The sequence below is a fragment of the Myotis myotis genome, unplaced genomic scaffold, assembly GCF_014108235.1.
Source record: "Myotis myotis isolate mMyoMyo1 unplaced genomic scaffold, mMyoMyo1.p scaffold_m19_p_12, whole genome shotgun sequence".
NCBI classification, from domain to species: domain Eukaryota; kingdom Metazoa; phylum Chordata; class Mammalia; order Chiroptera; family Vespertilionidae; genus Myotis; species Myotis myotis.
In genome coordinates this window covers 31649979-31668970 of record NW_023416316.1, presented here as the reverse complement: position 1 = coordinate 31668970, position 18992 = coordinate 31649979, and the positions used below count along the sequence as shown (strand labels likewise).

Here is an 18992-nt window from a genome sequence, read left to right as displayed (position 1 = left end):
GGCCTTCTCTTGGAAGTTCCGGGTCTGCCTGGCTCGGCTGCAGTTAGGTACATTCACATGCAAAAGCCTCTGCCGCAGCCTGGGTGGGGCGGGGTCTCAGGGAATCAAAGGGCGGATCAAGGAGCTATGGCTGATTCTCCGCCCGGAGTCGCGGGTCTCAGTGACCCGCTAATTGCTGCAAGCACCTCTGAGGGAAAGCCGCCTTCAAGTTCGCCCGCTGCCGGACAGACCAGCTTCTCCCCGTATGAGTCCTGGGTCCCCAGAGACTTCCCGGAACTGGAGTTCAGAGCAGTTGGGAGCTTGTGATTCAAAAAGACAGCCGCGTCCTCAGGTGCCACCCCCTATCCTCGCGCGCGAGCCGCCGTACCTCTGCACTTCACCTCTGCAGCGCCTCTGGCTCTCAGCGTGCTTTTCTTTCCTTCTAGTTGTAGAATTTACACTCAGCCAGCCTTTCTGTTGTTCTGGATGATGTTTTCTCAGTCCTTTGCGGTAATTTTCAATTGTTGTGTGAGGCGACAATTTCCCGGTGTTTACCTATGCCGCCATCTTAGTTTCTCCCTCATATTCTTGATATGGCTATTGTCTCATCTGATGATAAGTCCCTAACAATCTCACCATGAATGTCACAAGACCAGGGTCCTAGATCTTTTTTTCCTTATGTAACCTTCTGAGTTCTTAAATCTTGATGCTTGGTCATCGGGTCTCCCACTTAGTACTAACCACTTTTTTCTGGTATCCATCCAGACTCAGCAGGTGAACTTCTACCAGAGAAAATCCAGGTGTCGAGGCAACCACTGGCAAAAAGACATTGATTCACCTAGTTTGCAGCTCAGATTTTGCTTAAGCTTGAGTAGGAAAATTGCTAAGTGCCACAGAATCTCTAAAGGAAAGTGGTGGAGGTAGTAATCAAGGCGGCTGGGGTTTTTTGGTTTTTTTTTGAAAGGAGATTCTAGAATAAGAACAACAAGGTTTCCCATTAACGGTCAGCAAACAGTTTTGTTTGCAAGGTAAATTTGGCCTGCCACTTGTTTTTGCAGGTAGCAAGTACAGTTGTATTTGTATATTTGTATTTGTATTCTATAAATAAAGTCACCTGGGAACACAGCCATGCATGCCTGTTTGCTTTTGTACTATGAAGGCAGAGATGTGTGGTTTTGATGTATGGCCTGTAAAATACTTCCTGGACCCGTTCAGAGGACACTTACAACCCTGCTCTTCCCTGTGTAGGCCGTGTGAGCACCAGCAAAACCACTGCCCTTGAGGGTGCAGCATTCTTGGATTAATATCTATAGACTTGGGCAGTAGAGTTCACGTTTTCTAGATAGGGGTATTCTTTAAATGGGTGGAGCCCTCTGCTTTGGAGGGAGTGAAAACAAAAAACCTGCTCTTCTGTGTACATTGACCCTTGAACAACACAGGTTTGAACTGCGTGGGTCCACTTATCTACGGATTTTTAAAAATAAATTGTCAATGTAGTTTAAGTTCTTAATAACATTTTCTTTTCTCTAGCTTACAGTATGTAATACATATAACACACAAATATGTTAATTGACTGTTTATGTTATTGGTAAGGCCTGGGTTCGTCAGTAGGCTATTAGTACAGTTTCTGAGGAGTCAAAAGTTAGATGTGGATTTTTTGACTGTGTGGTGGAGGATGAGGAGTGTTCGTGCCCTGAACCCCTGCATTGCTCAAGGGTCAACTGTAAAAGGTAGAAAAAATGCACACAAAAATAAAAGAAAAACAAAAACAAAACAAAATATTTTTTTAAAAAACAAGAGTCAACTGTAGACAGTTACGGCTCTGCCTTCTGGCAAGAGGAGTGGGCTGTGTGGCCCTAGGCAGCTCCCAGCATTGTATCCACATAAAGCACCTACTGCTTACTTTTCCCCCTGCAAGTAGAGTCCTACCTGTGATTACCTTATTTTCCAGTTACTTGGATTTGGGTTGACCAACTTTCAAATCCACATCACAATAACAGAGGCCACAGAGTAGGTGATATAAATGAACGAAGTTAACCAGACGGGGAGCTATCTGGATAGGTACCCCAGGCTGAGGCCGGCAATTCAGGGCCTTCTGGATTTGCTTCTCGGGATGATTCATGAGGGTCCATGGGGAAGGAAGGGTTTACTTCCTTTCCACAGAAAGCTCAGCATAATATTTGGGGGACCCCCAAAGAGAGACACTGATAGCCCATCTCCTTTTGTTATTTACCTGCTAATAAGATGCCCCAGATGATATACCGAATGGTGGTTCTGTGTTTTCTACGAAAATCACAAACTGCATCATACTTCCTTGCCAGACACCTGCAACAACACGAAAGCAAAATGGCAGGCAGAAGTAAATGCCAAAAAATGAAGTAAACCCGCATGCTAAAGCTAGATGAGCCTTTGTAAATAAAGCAAGTAAACAAACAAATTTGCAAAGCGTATGTCCTACAAAATGGAAATGGGAAACTCATTTTATGGTAGGCTAAACTCAGCCATGGCTTGGATCCACCTTTGCTGAATGGATGTGCCAAGCACTGAGAGATCCCAGAGATACAGAAAACATGTTCCTGGAAATAGAGCGGGGGAGATTGATAACTAACCAAAAGCTGAAAATAATACATAGGACGAGACTGTTTCTCACTGGACCCTGAGGGCTTCCATTAGCTTTTAAGCCACCGTTATTAAATGCTGATTAAAAAAAAAATCCAATCAACTCTCATCTCTTTATTTCCACAAAGTTTGAGCAATGTGGTGGTTCCCTGTCCTCGCTCACCACACCTGGTAGTGGGAAGCTGACAGACTTCACTGAGTGCTTGAAATGTAAAGCAGGATTCTGTGGATTTGAGAGCTTTAACCAGTAGGTTGTTATGCAGCTTCCTCAGAAAGTTCTAGAATTGTTGGTGTGTCTTTGTTTCTGTTCAGGGCTTTGTTGCGGGGTGGTGGGTCGTGTGTGAGCAACGTGTGCATGTGATCACTTCTCGTGACCACCAGTGAGTGAGACTGGAGAGGCCACAGGGCTGGACCCACAACAACTGTCCTCTGCTTCTCCTGGGAAGCTGCTGGTCCCTCCACACCTGCTCTGAAACCTGGCTTCCCTGCAGGTGCCTCTTTCCTCAACGCCACATCGAACCGAGGCCTCTCCTCCCACCTGAGGGCGGGCAGAAGGAATTTACTCACACTTGTAACCATTGCCACTTCCAGGCCATTGGATAGCATTTCTAAAACAGGCACGTCTTGTCCGTGTAGAAGATCCCAATTTCCAGGACCTCAAAGGACACAGCTTCCCCCTGGGACATCTCCCCCCTTGGTTGGTGCCTCTAGTTCCCTTCCTTCCAGCAGTAATTGTAGGAAGCACCTCACGTCAGGAACAATAGACTTAATTATAGAGGAATGGAAAATTTTAAAACTGTGTGACCCCGTTTGCAACAGCTGCCAGCTGCTTTTCTAGCTTACCTGCAAACCTGCACATCCTGCTTCTCGGGCCCAGGGCAACGAGCCATATCCTGCCAGTTACCCCCAAATAAAGATAACTTTTGCAGATTAAAGATTAGCCAATTAGCTTTTGCAAAATAGCCCCCCAGAACCAGGGGATAAAAGCAACTTACAACTGATGCTCAGGGCTCTTGTCTGCTGCTGCGTCAGCTAAGGCTTGAGCCCGGATTTGAATTCGTGAATAAAGGCTGTAATTCGAACCCAATTGACTCTGTGGCTCTTTGTCTGGGAATTCACTCCATAACAGTAATGCCCACATATCCAAGCCTCAGCCCCCTTCAAGTTTCAGCTCAAGTTCTCGCTTCTACAAAGCCTTCTTGTATATGCTCAGACAGAGGCATTCTCCTGCACTTTGCCCTACTGTCTTTTTTTATTTTGTTTCTTATGAAGCCTTGATCTGACTGACCTCCTGGAGAATAGAGTCCTATGGTGGCAGCATCTTGGACATTAGGCATTTGCTACATTACTGGATAAATGAAATGGGGGTGCATATTGCTTCTCTGGAGCAGTATTTTATAGCTGTGGGTGGGGACCCATTAGTGAGTTGTGAATGATAACCATCACTAAAAGCAACAGGACATGTCAGAGTGGATCACCTTTAGTGATGACAGGTGTTATTTCATGAGACTTCTGTCATTACGTATGTGTGTGAATGTGTGCACTGAGAATTAGAAACACTATTCTAGAAAATGTTGAGGTAATAGAAGTGCAGTAAAGACTAAGTTTTTACATCTAATTGAAGATAATACATTATCCTCAGTTGTGGATATAGTGTTAAAAAGTAGCAGTGGTGGAGGGCAACATTTCATAGGAAACATCCATCTACTTTAGGTTGGATTTATCAGATTTTTTTAATTGCAGGGAATGTGTGTAGTCCATTAAAGCAATCTGACACTGCATAAAATAAAGTAGCTAGAAATAGATGCTTCCGCTGTTTGGTTATCTGGGCTGAGCCACTTCCAACCACCCCATGGTTGTTTCTGTCCCATTAACATTAGTGAAACCTGAGTTACCTGACCATCCTGGAGACTCTCAGCTCCCAGGGTCAGAGAGTCATGAAGTGCAAGGAAGGATGGACCTAAGCTCAGGTTTCTCAGGTGGTAAATATTTCTTGATGGGGTATATGTGACAAGATCTTTCAATCCTAATTCTGAACAACTCCAGAGATATCCTCTGATTCATAAAAGCAAAGTTCCTCAGAGACTTAGGAATTTAAATTAACTTTAAATTGGAATTTAGAAAATTGACAAATATTTGAGTCTTATGATAGAGTACCAGATAATCTTGGACTAGGAATCAGAGGCTGAAATTGTAAGTTAGCTTTGTTCCTCTCTAGTTGACTAACCTTGAGTAAGTCACTTCTCTGAACTTCATTTCCTGGTCTCTCCCTCCTTTCCCCCCGCCCCCCCCCCCCAAAAAAAAAGATAATACAATTTGCCTCTCCTACCTTACAGGGTGATAAAGACTTGGAATACCTTCAGGATACCTCAAAGTAATAACAAGTAGATTGGGTTTTGAGAAACCAATTGCTTATTGATTAACATTGAGAAGATGAATTAATTACTTTTTTGTGGACTGGAGCAATTAGTTGGTAATTTACACCTGTAATTAAAAGACCATCCTGGATATTCAGTTTCTAGGACATCAGCAACTTAAATTTTCCACATTGATTATCATAGAACTCCATTAATTTTTCTGAAAATGGTAGGAAATAGGATTGGTTGTGGTGATCATCTCTAATAATAAATGTTAAAAAATTAGGTGAGGATAAACAAAAGAGTGCCCTGGCCGGTGTGGCTCAGTTGGTTGGACATTGTCCAATGCACCCAAAACGTTGCTGGTTCGATTCCCAGTCAGGGCACATGCTCTAGTTTTGGCCTTGATCCCAGGTAGGGGGTGTGCAGGAGGCAGCTGATTGATGTTTCTTTCTCACATAGATGTTTCTCTCTCCCTCTCTCTCAAAATCAATAAAAACATATCCCCCCCCCCCGCCCCCCCCCCAAAAAAAACCTCACAAAGGAGCAAAACCATTTGTTTAGGAGGTAGGTGTGGTTATTTCTATGGTTAAAGCCTGTACCCATTTGGATGCATCACTTGATCATCCTCCTCATCTTCTTCGTTTAGAGAATCCTGCTCAATGGTGATCTGCTCTTCACCCTAGAAATCAAACATTGGAACAGAGATGCTAGAAAGAAAATCTTAGGCATAATGGACCCTTTCTGGACTGTTGAGTACAATCAATCCAAAGGCAGCAAACACTTCTTCCTTATGGACTATGCACCTATCCCACAACTTACTTTGCTTCCCCTTCTCCTGCCCCACCCCTGTCTATAGCCAATGTAAAATCTTTTAAAACAACTTACATCTTTCTTCCAAATTCATTGTATAAAAGAGCCCCCTTGGCCTCAGGATGGTGCTAATGTTGTCTTGTCCATCTAGCTCTGCTGGTGGTGGTTTGGTCTGGGTGCCCCAGGATCTGGTCCTTTTATGGGCTGGCACACGGCTCAATAAACCCTTTCTTTCAGAAAATCTTTTGGCCACAAAGATCTTTGTTTAACAGTTTTATATTCTACTAGAGGCCCAGTGCACGAAATTCATGCACTGGTAGGGTCCCTAGCAGCTGCTGGCCTGGTACTTCCTCTCTTTCCCTGGCAGGCCCCGCCGAGCCCCTCCCCCCCTCCCCCCGGTCGAACTTCTGGAGGAACTCCTGGTTGAGGGGACAATTTGCGTACTATGATTTTATTATGTAGGATGGGTTTGGACAAGTATTTAATAGCATGTATCAACCATCATAAACAGTCATTTCACTGCCTTAAAATTCCTGTTCCTATTCATTCTCCCTCCCCTCTTGGCAACCACTGATCTTTTTACTGTCTCCATAGTTTTCCTTTCCAGAATGTCATAGAGTTGGAATCATACACTATGTAGCCATTTCAGATTGGCCTCTTACACTTTGTAATATGCACTTAATGTTCCCCCATGTCTTTTCATGGCTTGACAACTCATTTGTTTTTAGTGCTGAAGAATATTTTATTGTTTGGATGGACCACAATTCATTGAACCATTCACCCACTGAAAGACATGTTGGTTATTTCCAAGATTTGGTGATTATGAAGCTGCTATAAACATCCATATGCAGGTTTTATGCAGACAGAAGTCTTGTTTTCTCTTTCTTTGTTGAATAATATTTAGTGAAATGGACACTTTTTATAATATAGTAAATAAAATAGACAGTAATAATATGTATAGCATGATCCCAATTAGGTAACATATGCATGTGGATGTATATAGTATTTGCCTTATTACAAGATTTTCCTTAAAATGGAAATGCTCTTGTTTAGGCCATCAGGGCATTTTTTTCTGAAATTACAGGTCACTTTTTTGTCTTCCAAATTTTGCTGCAATAATTTTCCTCTTTTTTCCCTAATTCAAACAAGTTATTCTCTTTATCATGAGAATAACTATCCCCCAAGAAATGGCTCCATACTAGGCAATTACTATAGAGCCAGAATTACTAAAAAGAACAACAAAAAAGGATGACTGATAGGGAGAATTTGCTCACTTTTAATAGCAGAAGGCTTTCTTCAAATGAGATCCTACCCAGATCCAATATATAAGAGAAACAGAAGTGGCATGGTGATGGAGCGCCTTGGACTGCTATGTAACTTAGGTGTCACTGAGGAGCCCCAGGGCTTGATGGACACAGTTTTACAACCATCTCTTAGAATCTTTCTTGTCTGCCTCCTTTACCTTAAAATTAAAATGCCTTTGTTTAAGCCCATGCTTTCTGCACAGGATGGAGCTTGAAACCTGTAGCAGTGACATGTCAGAGAAAGCCTGGGTACCCTCCCCATCAGAGAATTCTGAGGACAGGTATGTAAACAAGACCTTTATTTGGGCACGAATGTTTTCCTCATGACTTGGTTTTATACACTCTAATTACCTCTTAACTCATTCCTCTGAGTGCCAGCTGAGCACCATGCTTTCTGTCCCCATAGCTCTCAGGTGGCTGTCACACAGTGGTTACCATGGTAACAGACTCACTCACCAATCTCGGGCCATACCTGTTTGGCATTTACACGTTCGCTGTTTTGCACAACTCTATTCCTTATGGAGTTGTTTCCTGATGTGTTCTGGTTTTTATTAATGTCCTCTTCATTCTAAAAACAAAGTACAGTTTGCAAAAATAAAATTTCAGAGCCAAACAAATATATGTTCTTTCAATGAGTGGTGCCTAGAAAACTTTATTTTCTTTTTATTAAAATTGGGATGACATTGGTGAATAAGATTATATAGGTTCCAAGTGTATATTTCTATGATACATGATCTTCATATTGCATTGTGTGCCCACCACCCAAAGTCAAACCATCTCCCATCACCATATATTTGATAGCCTTTACCCTTTCCTACTCCCTCCATCCCCTACCCTCTGATAACCACTTCACTGTTGTCTGAGTGTATATGTTTTTGTTTGTTTGTTTTTCTTATTTGTTCATTTGTTGCTTTCAGTTTTACATCCCACATATAATGAAATCATATGGTTCTTAACTTTTTCTTTCTGACTTATTTTGCTTGGCATGATATTCTCAAGGTCCATCCATGTTGTCACAAATGGCAATATTTCATCTGTTCTTACAACTGAGTGTATTCCATTGTATATATGTACCACATCCAATCATCTATCAAAGGACACTTGGGTTGTTTCTATGTCTTGGCCATTGTGAATAATGTTACAATGAATGTAGAGATACATACATTTTTGTGAATAAATGTTTTCAAATTTTTGGGGTAGATACCCAGAAGAGGGGTTGCTGGGTCATCTGGTAACTCTATTCTTAATTTTTTGAGGAACCTCCATGCTGTTTTCCATAGTGGCTATACCAGTTTACATTCCCACCTCCTTTTTCTTTGCAGCCTCTGTAATACAGCACATACATAAAATCTAACTTCCAGCACATACATGACCTATGCATAAGTCTTGTTGCCAAAATGCTCTTTTGTGTTAGCTGTTTATATCTTACTTTAGCATAATTCCTTGTGCTTAGCAGACACTAACAATTATTTGTTACATTAATAAGCCACAGTGATTTTAATATTGCACTAACTGGTACAGCAATGTGGTATCTCTTGGTATTTCCTATCAAATCTGATAGGTGTGCAGGGACAATACGTATAATAAAAAAAGATGACAAAATATTGCTAATTGCTGAAGCTGGCTAATGTGTACTTAGGGACTCATTTTACTATTCTTACTTTCATGGATGCTGAAATTTTCTTTAATAAAACATTAAAAATAAAATCCAACTGGAGTTGGTAGAAAAATGGGACACAGGTAACAGAAGGGGCTGGTCCTCAGGGTCCCTAATTACAAGTGTGACCCTGGGCAGGTCATATCTTTGTAAGCCTCAGTCCACCCATTTATACAACACAGCTTCGACTCGGTGTTCTCATGGTTCCTTCCAGAATCCTGACATTTTCTGGTTCCATGAGGAACTTCAGCTTCTCGATGCTGATTATTCCTGCCACCTGGTGGCAGAATCTGAAGCTTCCTTGTGAAACACAAGGGTGGAGCCTGCCTTTTCAGACTTAAAAAAAAAAGAGTAAGGGGTGGGTGTGTGTGTGTTGGGGGGGGGGGGGGGGGCGGGTGCGAGGAGAAGGGAAAGGATGGTGTATGAGGTGGGGGTGCAGAGTGGGCATGAATGATGACAAGGGTACCTCTGAATGTATTTTGTAACATGTAATGGGGTTGTTTTACCCCCAGGGGAGTGCGCACTTAGCTTTTTAGCATTTTCAGGAAGAAAAATGCATCCTATTTGAGGATTTCCAACAGAAATAATGGGAGTGTTGTGTGGGTGTTGATTGGTGCCTGAAAAATAACCCTTAAAACACATGCTTCTCAGCTTCTTTTCAAATTGGAGTTGTGAGGCTGTAATAGGTGGCTCCTAATTACTTCTGAGCCCATTGTTTCCCTGCCCCCCCATCTATTTAGCAATTCAGATTACTAGCAGCTTAGTAGTCTCCTGGACTCCTGCAGTCCTGACTGTGTTCTAAGTGCAAACCTGCCACTCCACAGAGTGCGTTACAACTCGGGGTGTGTGTGTGAGCTTTTCTAAACAGCTTGCAGCACGACACTTTTACTTCCTCAAACCAACGGTCACTGCTGGCATCCTGAGGGTGATGATTCCGGCTAGAGCCCCTCTGAAGGGCAGGTCCTTGACCAGGGAGTACAGGTGCCTGCGCTTTTCTCTTTTACGCTGCATTCTGCGTGCTGCTCGAGCAGCTACAGGCCCACAGTGGGTGCTACGGGGAGCACAGATGGACAGAGCCCTTTTCATTGATTTCTTCTTTGTATTCAGTTTCTAAACAGTATTATAACTTCTAGCATATAGGAAATTATTAAAACCGTTCCCTCCCCCTAATCTATTTGTGATGCCCCCTTCTATAGAATGTTAGCTGAAAACATGGCCGCCCAGAATAAAGGCTACATTTCCTAGAGTCCCATTTCACTAGATTCTGGCCAAGGAAATGTAAGTACAGTAAGTAGGTCCTCGGCGTACATCGGAGATCCATTCCTACGGCGCGACATAACACGGTTTTCACCGTTAAGTCGGAACCCACCCACATAAGCACCTACGCCACTCACATGGAGCACACACAGCAGTAATGAAGTGAGACAGTAAAGACAATTTAAAAGAAAGATAACAATTCCTGACCTTTACTTGTGGTGAATAAATAATAATAATAATAAAGCACATATGTACACACGTCAAAATGACGGAACTTTTTTTTTTTTTTAAATAAATAAATGGGAGATGGCCACGTAACCGCGAAACGACCTTCGTCGAATCGGACGTAACCCGAGGACTGTCTGTAGAAGTGGCAGGTACTCTTTGTCCCCTTGATCTTTTCTCCTGTCCTGCTGCCTGGTGTGTGGATGGTTCCATCTGGACCAAGAATACAAGGGCCCATCCTAGTGATAGCAGAGTGGTGAGTTGGGGTGGGGAGGAACTTGGGTCCCACCCCAGCTCTGTACTACCCACTTCCAGCCTTTAATCTGCAGGAAACAAACTTCTCCTTTTGTCTCTTTTGGGTTTTGCTTTTATTTGCACCTAGCCTGATATACTAGGTTAAACCCTTTAAAGGTTTTGTTATTTGACCCTAAGAGGCCTGTGAGATGGGTTTCCTGGTCTGTAAAAAGTTTCCTCTTTTTACAGATCAAGAAACTAAAGCAAAAATAAGTAAATCACTTGCCGTGGTTTGCACAACCAGAAATAGCTGAGATGGGATCTCAGGCCACATTGTGTCTGCAGAGTTTTGCGCCCTTGGGCCAAGGCCCTTTGGCTTTGGAGAGATGTAGACACAGCGGTATACCTACAAAGTAAATTCCCTTTTGATTAGGAAACTTGATTTGACCCTAGACCTAAAAGACAAGAGTAGAAATGAAAGAGGTGGTGAAAGATTCCAGAATTGCTCGCGGCCCCTTTTGAACAAATTTGGGCTCTGGAAGTCATTTCTCAAGCCAGAATTTTTCAAGCCCCACGGTACAGTCTGATTTTAAGTAGATTCTATCTTTAAACGATGTGAGTGGACTCTCTTACATTTGTGGACATGTCATGTCTCTGTGGTTAGTTTGACATTTTGTTTCCTTCCAATATGTCTGCTCCACTCACTCAGTCTCTCCCACCACGGTGGCCCAGAATTCACAATGTGGCTTCCATTTCTCAGTTTTGTGACCAGGATTTTTCTATTGTGACGGGAGAGCCTCTGTTCCCCCTTTTCTATAGAAAGTGCTATGGCCTGGCGTTGCTCTGAATGTATGAACGGCAGAGGGGATACAGCCAGGCTTGAGGACTGGGGCAAGAATGGCAACTGATACCCCAGGGAGACTTTCATCCTGACCTTTGGTGGGACATAGATCATGTACGTTTGTGGAATATGGGGACGGCCCAGTGGGCAAATGTAATGTGGACATGGAAACTGAGGAGTTGCTATGAAGATGTTCAACTGGTTTTAGCACTTGATACTTCACAGTGAATTCTATGAGGTGTTTGATAATATGTCTTAGCTGGAAGGCATACCGCCAGAACAGATTTAGATTGGTGGTTAAAGTTGTTTATTGTATTATGCACGTATGTGTATATGTATGTGTATATGAATGTATATATGTATCTGTCTAGCTATCATTTGCACTTCTCTGTATACCTTTAAAGCAATCTTCCTAGAAACATTCAACATGGAACATACTGAGAAGGAGTGATGCCTTAAATATTGCCATGGATGTCAAAGTCTCAATCCCCAGATCAAAATGGGGATATGATGTTAGTTGAGCTTGGGACTGTTTAAGTCTATATATTTCACCCACTCGCCTGTTAATCTAAGAAGCCAGATCTTTACTTTGTCCCCTGTTCTCTGCCGAATATCATGTGCCCAGACATATAAATGCTCGATACTGTTTTTGAATGAATAGAGAAGATATTCTCAGGGGCTGTTGAGCTGATTTTAGTAGCAGCTGAAACAGTGTCTCTACAATTAAGTAGAGACCAAATGGCATAGGACTGCTTTCTCTATTTCTCCACAAGGTTACCTTATGTTCTAATGTTCTAAGCCTTAGGTATATAAATAAAAGTGTTAGAAATACATCTCTAATTTCTGTTGTTTTTCGGAGCTTCTTCAAGTGATGTAACCTCTCTGCGTTCATTTCTCTGAACATGGAATGAGACTAGACTAGAGCCACTGCCTCAAATAGTAGCTTAATTCCAAAATGCCATGTAAAGGGATTGTAGGGAGTGGCTCAACATATGCCTTAAGATGACTGCTGTTTGGAATATTGATAACTTACCTATATTAATTAATGCTGCATTGCAATATAAAGCTTGGGTTCCATGGTCAGACCTGGGTTCAAATCCAGCCTTAATATTTTGAGGCCCTGTGCCCTGTTATGTGGGAATGTAGCACTCATTACTTGCCTGTGGGGCTGTGTAGCTGTTGCAGAGCCACTCATAGAGGTCATTGACTATATGTTATATAATTTTATGGTTTAGTTTGGCACTTGCTTGCTTGTTCTGTGGCATGTACTAGTATAGTCATTTTGTTCTCTATTAAGATTTGGCCTGTAAAAGTCAATATCTGTTTTGTGAATCTGATCTCTCCAAATTGTTTGAGATCATTCCTCCCTTATTTATTTATTTATTTATTTATTTATTTATTTATTTATTTATTTATATTTCCCAAAGCTATAAATGTCAAATATTTTAAGGCAATTTCTCTAAATTGCACGGGCTGTAGCTTGAAGGATTGCACTTCCAAAGGCAATATAGAGAAATATTCCAGAAGCCTTTGATCTTTATCTATTGCTCCTGGCCTTCTTGGTTCACGTAACCTTCTGGCATAGGTCTTGGGTTTATGTAATCTTTACTGTGAGTTAATGGGCACTGGCTAGACCAGCCATGGGCAAAACGGCCTGCGGGCTGGATCCGGCCCATTTGAAATGAATAAAACTATTGAAAAAAAAGACTGTACCCTTTTATGTAATGATGTTTACTTTGAATTTATATTAGTTCACACAAACACTCCATCCATGCTTTTGTTCCGGCCCTCTGGTCCAGTTTAAGAACCCATTGTGGCCCTCGAGTCAAAAAGTTTGCCCACCCCTGGGCTAGACCCTTCCTCCCTGCGATCCTCCTGTTCTTCTTGCTGGCCGGTGAGGTTTGAAGACTGGGTAGGGAGCAGCAGTGCTGTGGGCTGAAACCACCTGGTAAGCCTGGGACGCACTGTTACACTTGCCTGTCCACAGTTCCCTGTCATCTCTGAATGCTCTGAAGGGAGCTTTGAATTGGGTGCAACATTCTCCCCTTGTGATCATGTGAGCTTGGGGCAAACCAAACCATGTAAGAAAAAAGGAAAAGTGGCAGAGTTCTGTCCCGAAAGGAGAAAAAGGAAAGGTTTACAATTATCAGGTTAAAAAAATAAATGTAATCTATGAGTTCACTTCTCTTTAATCATTTACTTTGTTTTTTAGATTCCATATATAAGTGAAATCGTATGGTATTTGTCTTTCTCTGTCTGACTTATTTCACTTAGCAGAATTCCCTCTAGGTCCGTCCATGTTGCTGCAAATGGCAATTGTAATTGAAAAATTTTAAAATAAGTATAAAAAGTTTTAAGTATGCATATACTCATAGAATATGGTTTCTATGACCTTTCTTGAAAACACTGTTAGAGGAAGAACTTTAGCCAAACAAATGGTAGATGGAGAAATTATAGCAAAAGGAGTGATAATATATTTTGGATCTAATTAGTGAAGTAAAATAAAAAACATTCCCAGGGATTTCAGAACAAATTTTAAACATTCTCTGTCAGGGGTAGATAGAAAGATGATCAGAAGGAAAGAAGGGGGAGAAGGTGAAGTACACAGGTAAAGAACCATTTCCTCATCTGTTAATTTCTGGGAAGCTGAAAGAGATTATAAATGGCTGTGTTTAAGATAAAAAGGTAAACACTACACGATATATATATTCAGTTAAAATCAAGTGGCGGAAGAGAAAGAAAGAAATTATGGAAGGTGGAAAACATACCAATTTTGTATTACTCATAGTCTTAAGCTGGTTATGAAGGAACCATTAAAACAAAACAAACAAAAAACCACACCAGTCGTCAGTAGAAACCAAACAAAAATAAAGGATATAAACCATAAAGTGAAAAGATTTTTTAAAAGCACAATATAAAATATGATGAGAGAAGCTAAGAGCAAACACATATACCTGAAAAATCAATCACTGGATGTGATTGAGTCATATAGCAAACACACCACAAGCATATACTGAAGATGATCCAAGAAGATGAAACATGCAGTGGTCATGACCTTAAGCCACCAAAGCTGAATACAGAACAATGCCCCCTCCCCCCCAAACAATAAACATGTCCAAAAAGAAGCAATGGGGGGATACAATCTCATGTTTTGAGATGTACAAATGGCATAGATTAACATAAAGGAAACACAGAAATATCTAGAAATGCATTTAGAAAGAGTTTTGTCTATGACAGATCAAGTGGGCAAAGGTGAAGATAAGGAAGACAAAATAACAATGAATAATAGGAATCTAATTAACATCTATTGAGCTCTATAATCCTGATAAGACTGCTAGTTGTCCCCAAATCTATTCTTCCTCCTTTCCTTTAAAAACAGAACTCTGAGTTTTATGGAGCCTAAGATTTCCCAGAATAAAGATACATTTCTCAGGCTCCCTGTGGCGTTGATAATGTTCTGCCAGTGTGGTTGATGCTGGGGGCAACTTCTGGGAAATGTTCTCATGCAGGATAGGTAGTGGAGCCTCTAGACCGCTTTCTAGGTATTTTAAAATACACAAAATGAAATATATAGGATTCAAAGAAAACCAATTATATTGAAGTAGTTATTAAAATAAATTTGTGGTAGAATAGTGTATATGAATCTTTATCAACACATTTAAAAACAAGGAAAAAACTCAACAAGGTCCAGTGAGAAGTTTTAGTAACCACCTTAATTTCAATGCCTTGAGATAATTTTAAAATATTAAAATAATGAGGGATAATTTCAATATTTTGAGATATCTGCAACAGATATGAACTCTTTTTACTACTTGTATGTATTAACCCCATGGAGTGACGGTGCTTTTGCACCTTGAATGTTCATTTCAAACTAGGGGCTCTACCTTCTCGTGGTCTGTGGAATAGAATGGACTGTGTCCTTTCCCTGCTCACACTTATGTGGAAGTCCCACCCTTCCTTCACCCAAAGTATCTCTTAGTTATGAGGTAACTATAAATGGGTACATCTGGGAGAATATGGACCTTTTTTCTTATTTGTAATTGAATATCTTGGTTTCATTTATGGATCTGTTCATAAATATAAGTGGGGGGAATCAAGTAATACCCAGGATTAAAGGCCTTAGCATCGTCTTCACGTAGATTTTTGAAACAGACAGCAAATGAGTAATGTTTAAGCATTCTGCTTAATTGTGTGTGAGGCTGACTTCCATTGACTTCATCAGAGTCCCGAGTTCCATTTAGAAGATGAAATGCAAATTAACCAATGTAATACAGGTGCCAGACCACGCCAGTGGTCGCTGCAAGAAATGTCCACTTGATGGCACCATTCTACTAAGGCTGTAAGATTCAGCTGCCATGAAGGCCAATGCTTGCCCAATTTCTGATTGCAGCAGTATGTTGGCTCTGGAAGCAGGTACCTGATTAAAAGTATTAATATTCATCCTGGTCGGTGTTTCCCAATGGTTAAAGCATTGGCCTGAGCAGAGAAGGGTCTCAGGTTTGATTTCTGGTCAAGGGCATGTACCTGGGTTGCAGGTTCGATCCCTACCCCTGGTTGGGAGGCAACCGATCAATGTGTCTCTCTCACATTAATGTTTCTCTCTCCTCCCTCTGAACCTCCCTCCCTTGCACTCTCTCTAAAAATCAATGGAAAGGATATCCTCTGGTGAGGATTAACAATTACAACAACAGAAAGCATTAATATGCTAAGTCATGGTCTCAACTTTATATACTATAAATGTTTACTTCATATATTGTCTAGGATGGTTATATCTAGTAAATAAATTCAATCCTTGTCAAAAAGCGTTCTGAGATTGCTGGCCAAGTTTGACACAAATTGAGAACCAAAAGTAAAAAACATGAGTAAAGTATCCGCAACTTGTGTCAAAAATAGATGGATTGATGGATGGATAGAGGGTAGCATAGATGAGTAAATATGTGAGAAAGCAAATACAGCAAAATATTAATTGTAGAATGCAGGTAGTGGATATAGAGGTGCTCACTATGAAATTCATCTATCTTTTCTGCATGTTTGAAATTTTTCATAATAAAATGTTGAAACAAATATTATTGATAATTGATTATAAAATATTGAATAAAAGGGAATTTTAGTCTCTCATGAAACAAAAAGGGAGAGCAAGTCAAAAAAGGGAAATCTATTCTTTTCAGAAGAATGTGAAGTAAGGAATATTGAAGAAATGAAAAATCATCAATTTACAGATCCCAAGTAATAACTGATTTAGAGAAAGGTCATCCATGGTTGCTAAAACCATCAAGTGAAGTGTGTGGGAAACTGGATATTCACAAAGCCTTGAAGTATCACCCCCTCAAATTGCTTATTAATCAGAAAGAGAGATGTATACTTTTATAATAGAGTGGTCTGCTCATCACACCCTATCCCACTCATCATCAGTAGGGGAGTTAAGTTCCTCCAAATGCATGTATGTGTATTTATTTCTTTTTTACATTCGGAGTTTTTAGAGCTTGGAGCTAGCTAAAAGTCACATAAAAATAGAATTGTATACTCCAAAACATCACTGACCTTATCCTACTGGGTTGCCTTTCACTCTTATTATGCTTTTGGTATTTGTGTTGATAATTTGTGTTTGATAAGGTGTGATTCTTTAAGCCTTGTTCTAATTTCCTGCTATTGTCTTTCTTTGACTTAGTCTGATTTGTTTGAATAAAGAAAAATACTCCTGTAAAGATTTCTACTATATGTTTGAGTGGGAGAAGGCCAGAACTAAGTCTCAAGACACCCAATGAGAAGCTAATCCCAAGAACAATATGTAAGTGCCTGGACTTTTTACTCTGAGCCAGGCATAGGCACAGTACTCTGCGCTTCTCTACGTACTACCTTACTCAAACCCTTCTTCCCTTGTTTTCTAATATTTGCATCTTTATCAATTTTTTATTACCCTGAAGCCAAGAATTCATAGATAAGCATCCTTTCTCCTCCCATTAAAAACCAGTCTTCTTTCTACCCTTACTGCTTGCTATGGTCTAAATGTTTGTGTTCCTTCAGAATTCATTCTGTTGAAATTCTAACCCCCAAAGATGATGGTATTAGATGGTTGGGCCTTTGGGAGTTGCTTAAGTTATGAGGGTGGGACCCTCATAAATAGGATTAGTGCCCTTATAAAAGAGACCCTACAGAGACCCCTAGTCCCTTCTGTCATGTGAGGGCACAGTGAGAAGGTGCTGGCTGTGAAATAGGAAGAGGGCCCTAACAAGACTGCCACCATGGTGCCCTTGATCTTAGATTTCCAGCTTCCTGAACTGTGAGAAATATTTTGTTGTTGTTTATAAGCTACTGAGTCTATGATATTTTGTTATATCAGCCTAAATGGGCTGACACTAGGTCCATATTTTGCCTCAAATTCATTCTTCAACCCATTCTAGTATGGCTTTCACCCCTAACATCTATGGAGATCACCCTTGTCAAAGTCATCAATGGTTTCCATTTCCCTGAATCCAGTTTTCATTGTATTAAGTGTTCCTTAAAATACTTTTGTCCCTGACTTCTGTGATAACATGTTTTGCTAGTTTTCTCTTACCACCCAGACTTCTCTTTCTCCCTTTCTTGTACCATATCAACCTTTCCATTCAACCTTCATTGTCACATACAGTTCCTTGAGGCTCTGTCCCAGGCATTCTCAGTCATTCCTTTAACAAATATTAGTATTTACTGTGCACCTACCGTGCTGGTTGTTGGCATTTCATATATGATTCCTGTTCTTAGAGAGTTTAGAAAAAAAGCTGTTGACCATAAATTATACAATTGATTATTTAAATAGTAGGGTAAGGACTATTAAAAGGTTCAAGGTACTATTTCTACAGGTTAACTGGAGTAAACTTGTTGTGTTTGAAAGTCCAAAGATGCAACCCATTTAGCCATAGGGAACTGGAAATACTCTTACTAGCAAAATATCTTCCTACAGTTGAGAGGGAAATAAAAGGAAAGAAAGAAAAGAAACAAGTATATAATCACTTTGAATCTATTAATTCTCCTTAGTCTTATTTCCTTCTCTGATTTGTTTTTAAAGGCAAATCTCTAGTAATCTGAAGGGATCAAAATTTTGCTGTCCTCATGATTCGTTCAGGATGTGGCTTTTAGCCTCAGCATCTGTGCCGGCCTGTCACCCTTCCCCCTCCCCATCACACTTCTGGCCACACCCTTACCCTCACTCTCCCACTTCCTCTTTAATGAGAGCCCCCTTGTCATTTCCACATACAGTAGAGTCAATGCTTGGAACATTACAGGCTACCTCTTATTCCCACCTGTGCTTTCTAAATTCTTCCTCCTCTATTTCTTTGTTCCCATTCTCTGACCTAAAGATCTCGTGGTCTACAGGGGAATGAGGAAGTGGACATGTGGGCCAACAGGAAGCCTAACATTTTGTTGGCTTTGTGTGCCTTTGTCTCTTTCCCCGCCTTGCTAGATCCAATATACCATGCAACTGGACCTTTGTTCTCCATCTCCTTTATCTGCATGGGTCAGGCCCTCAAGCAATTCTTTATTTTTTAAAAAATTATATATATATATTGATTTCAGAGAGGAAGGGAGAGGGAGAGAGAGATAGGAGCATCCATGATGAGAGAGAATCACTCATCGGCTGCCCCTTGCATGCCTCACACTAGGGATCAAGCCCACAACCCGGGAATTGAATGGTGACCTCCTGGTTCATAGGTAAGAGCTCAATCACT

The 18992-nt window shown here is 40.9% G+C and overlaps 1 protein-coding gene across 1 annotated transcript in view; it reads right to left on the bottom strand.

Moving 5' to 3' along the window:
- The window catches only part of SLC28A3 (solute carrier family 28 member 3), a 59086-nt gene that overhangs the window by 24069 nt on the left and 16025 nt on the right, over window positions 1-18992 (bottom strand). Inside the window, exons 3-5 of the mRNA XM_036331495.1 lie at window positions 7545-7640; window positions 5558-5637; window positions 2213-2304 (exon numbers count right to left, since the gene is read on the bottom strand). Of these exons, the coding sequence (XP_036187388.1) occupies window positions 2213-2304; window positions 5558-5637; window positions 7545-7640 (268 nt within the window). The remainder of the gene's footprint in view (window positions 1-2212; window positions 2305-5557; window positions 5638-7544; window positions 7641-18992) is intronic.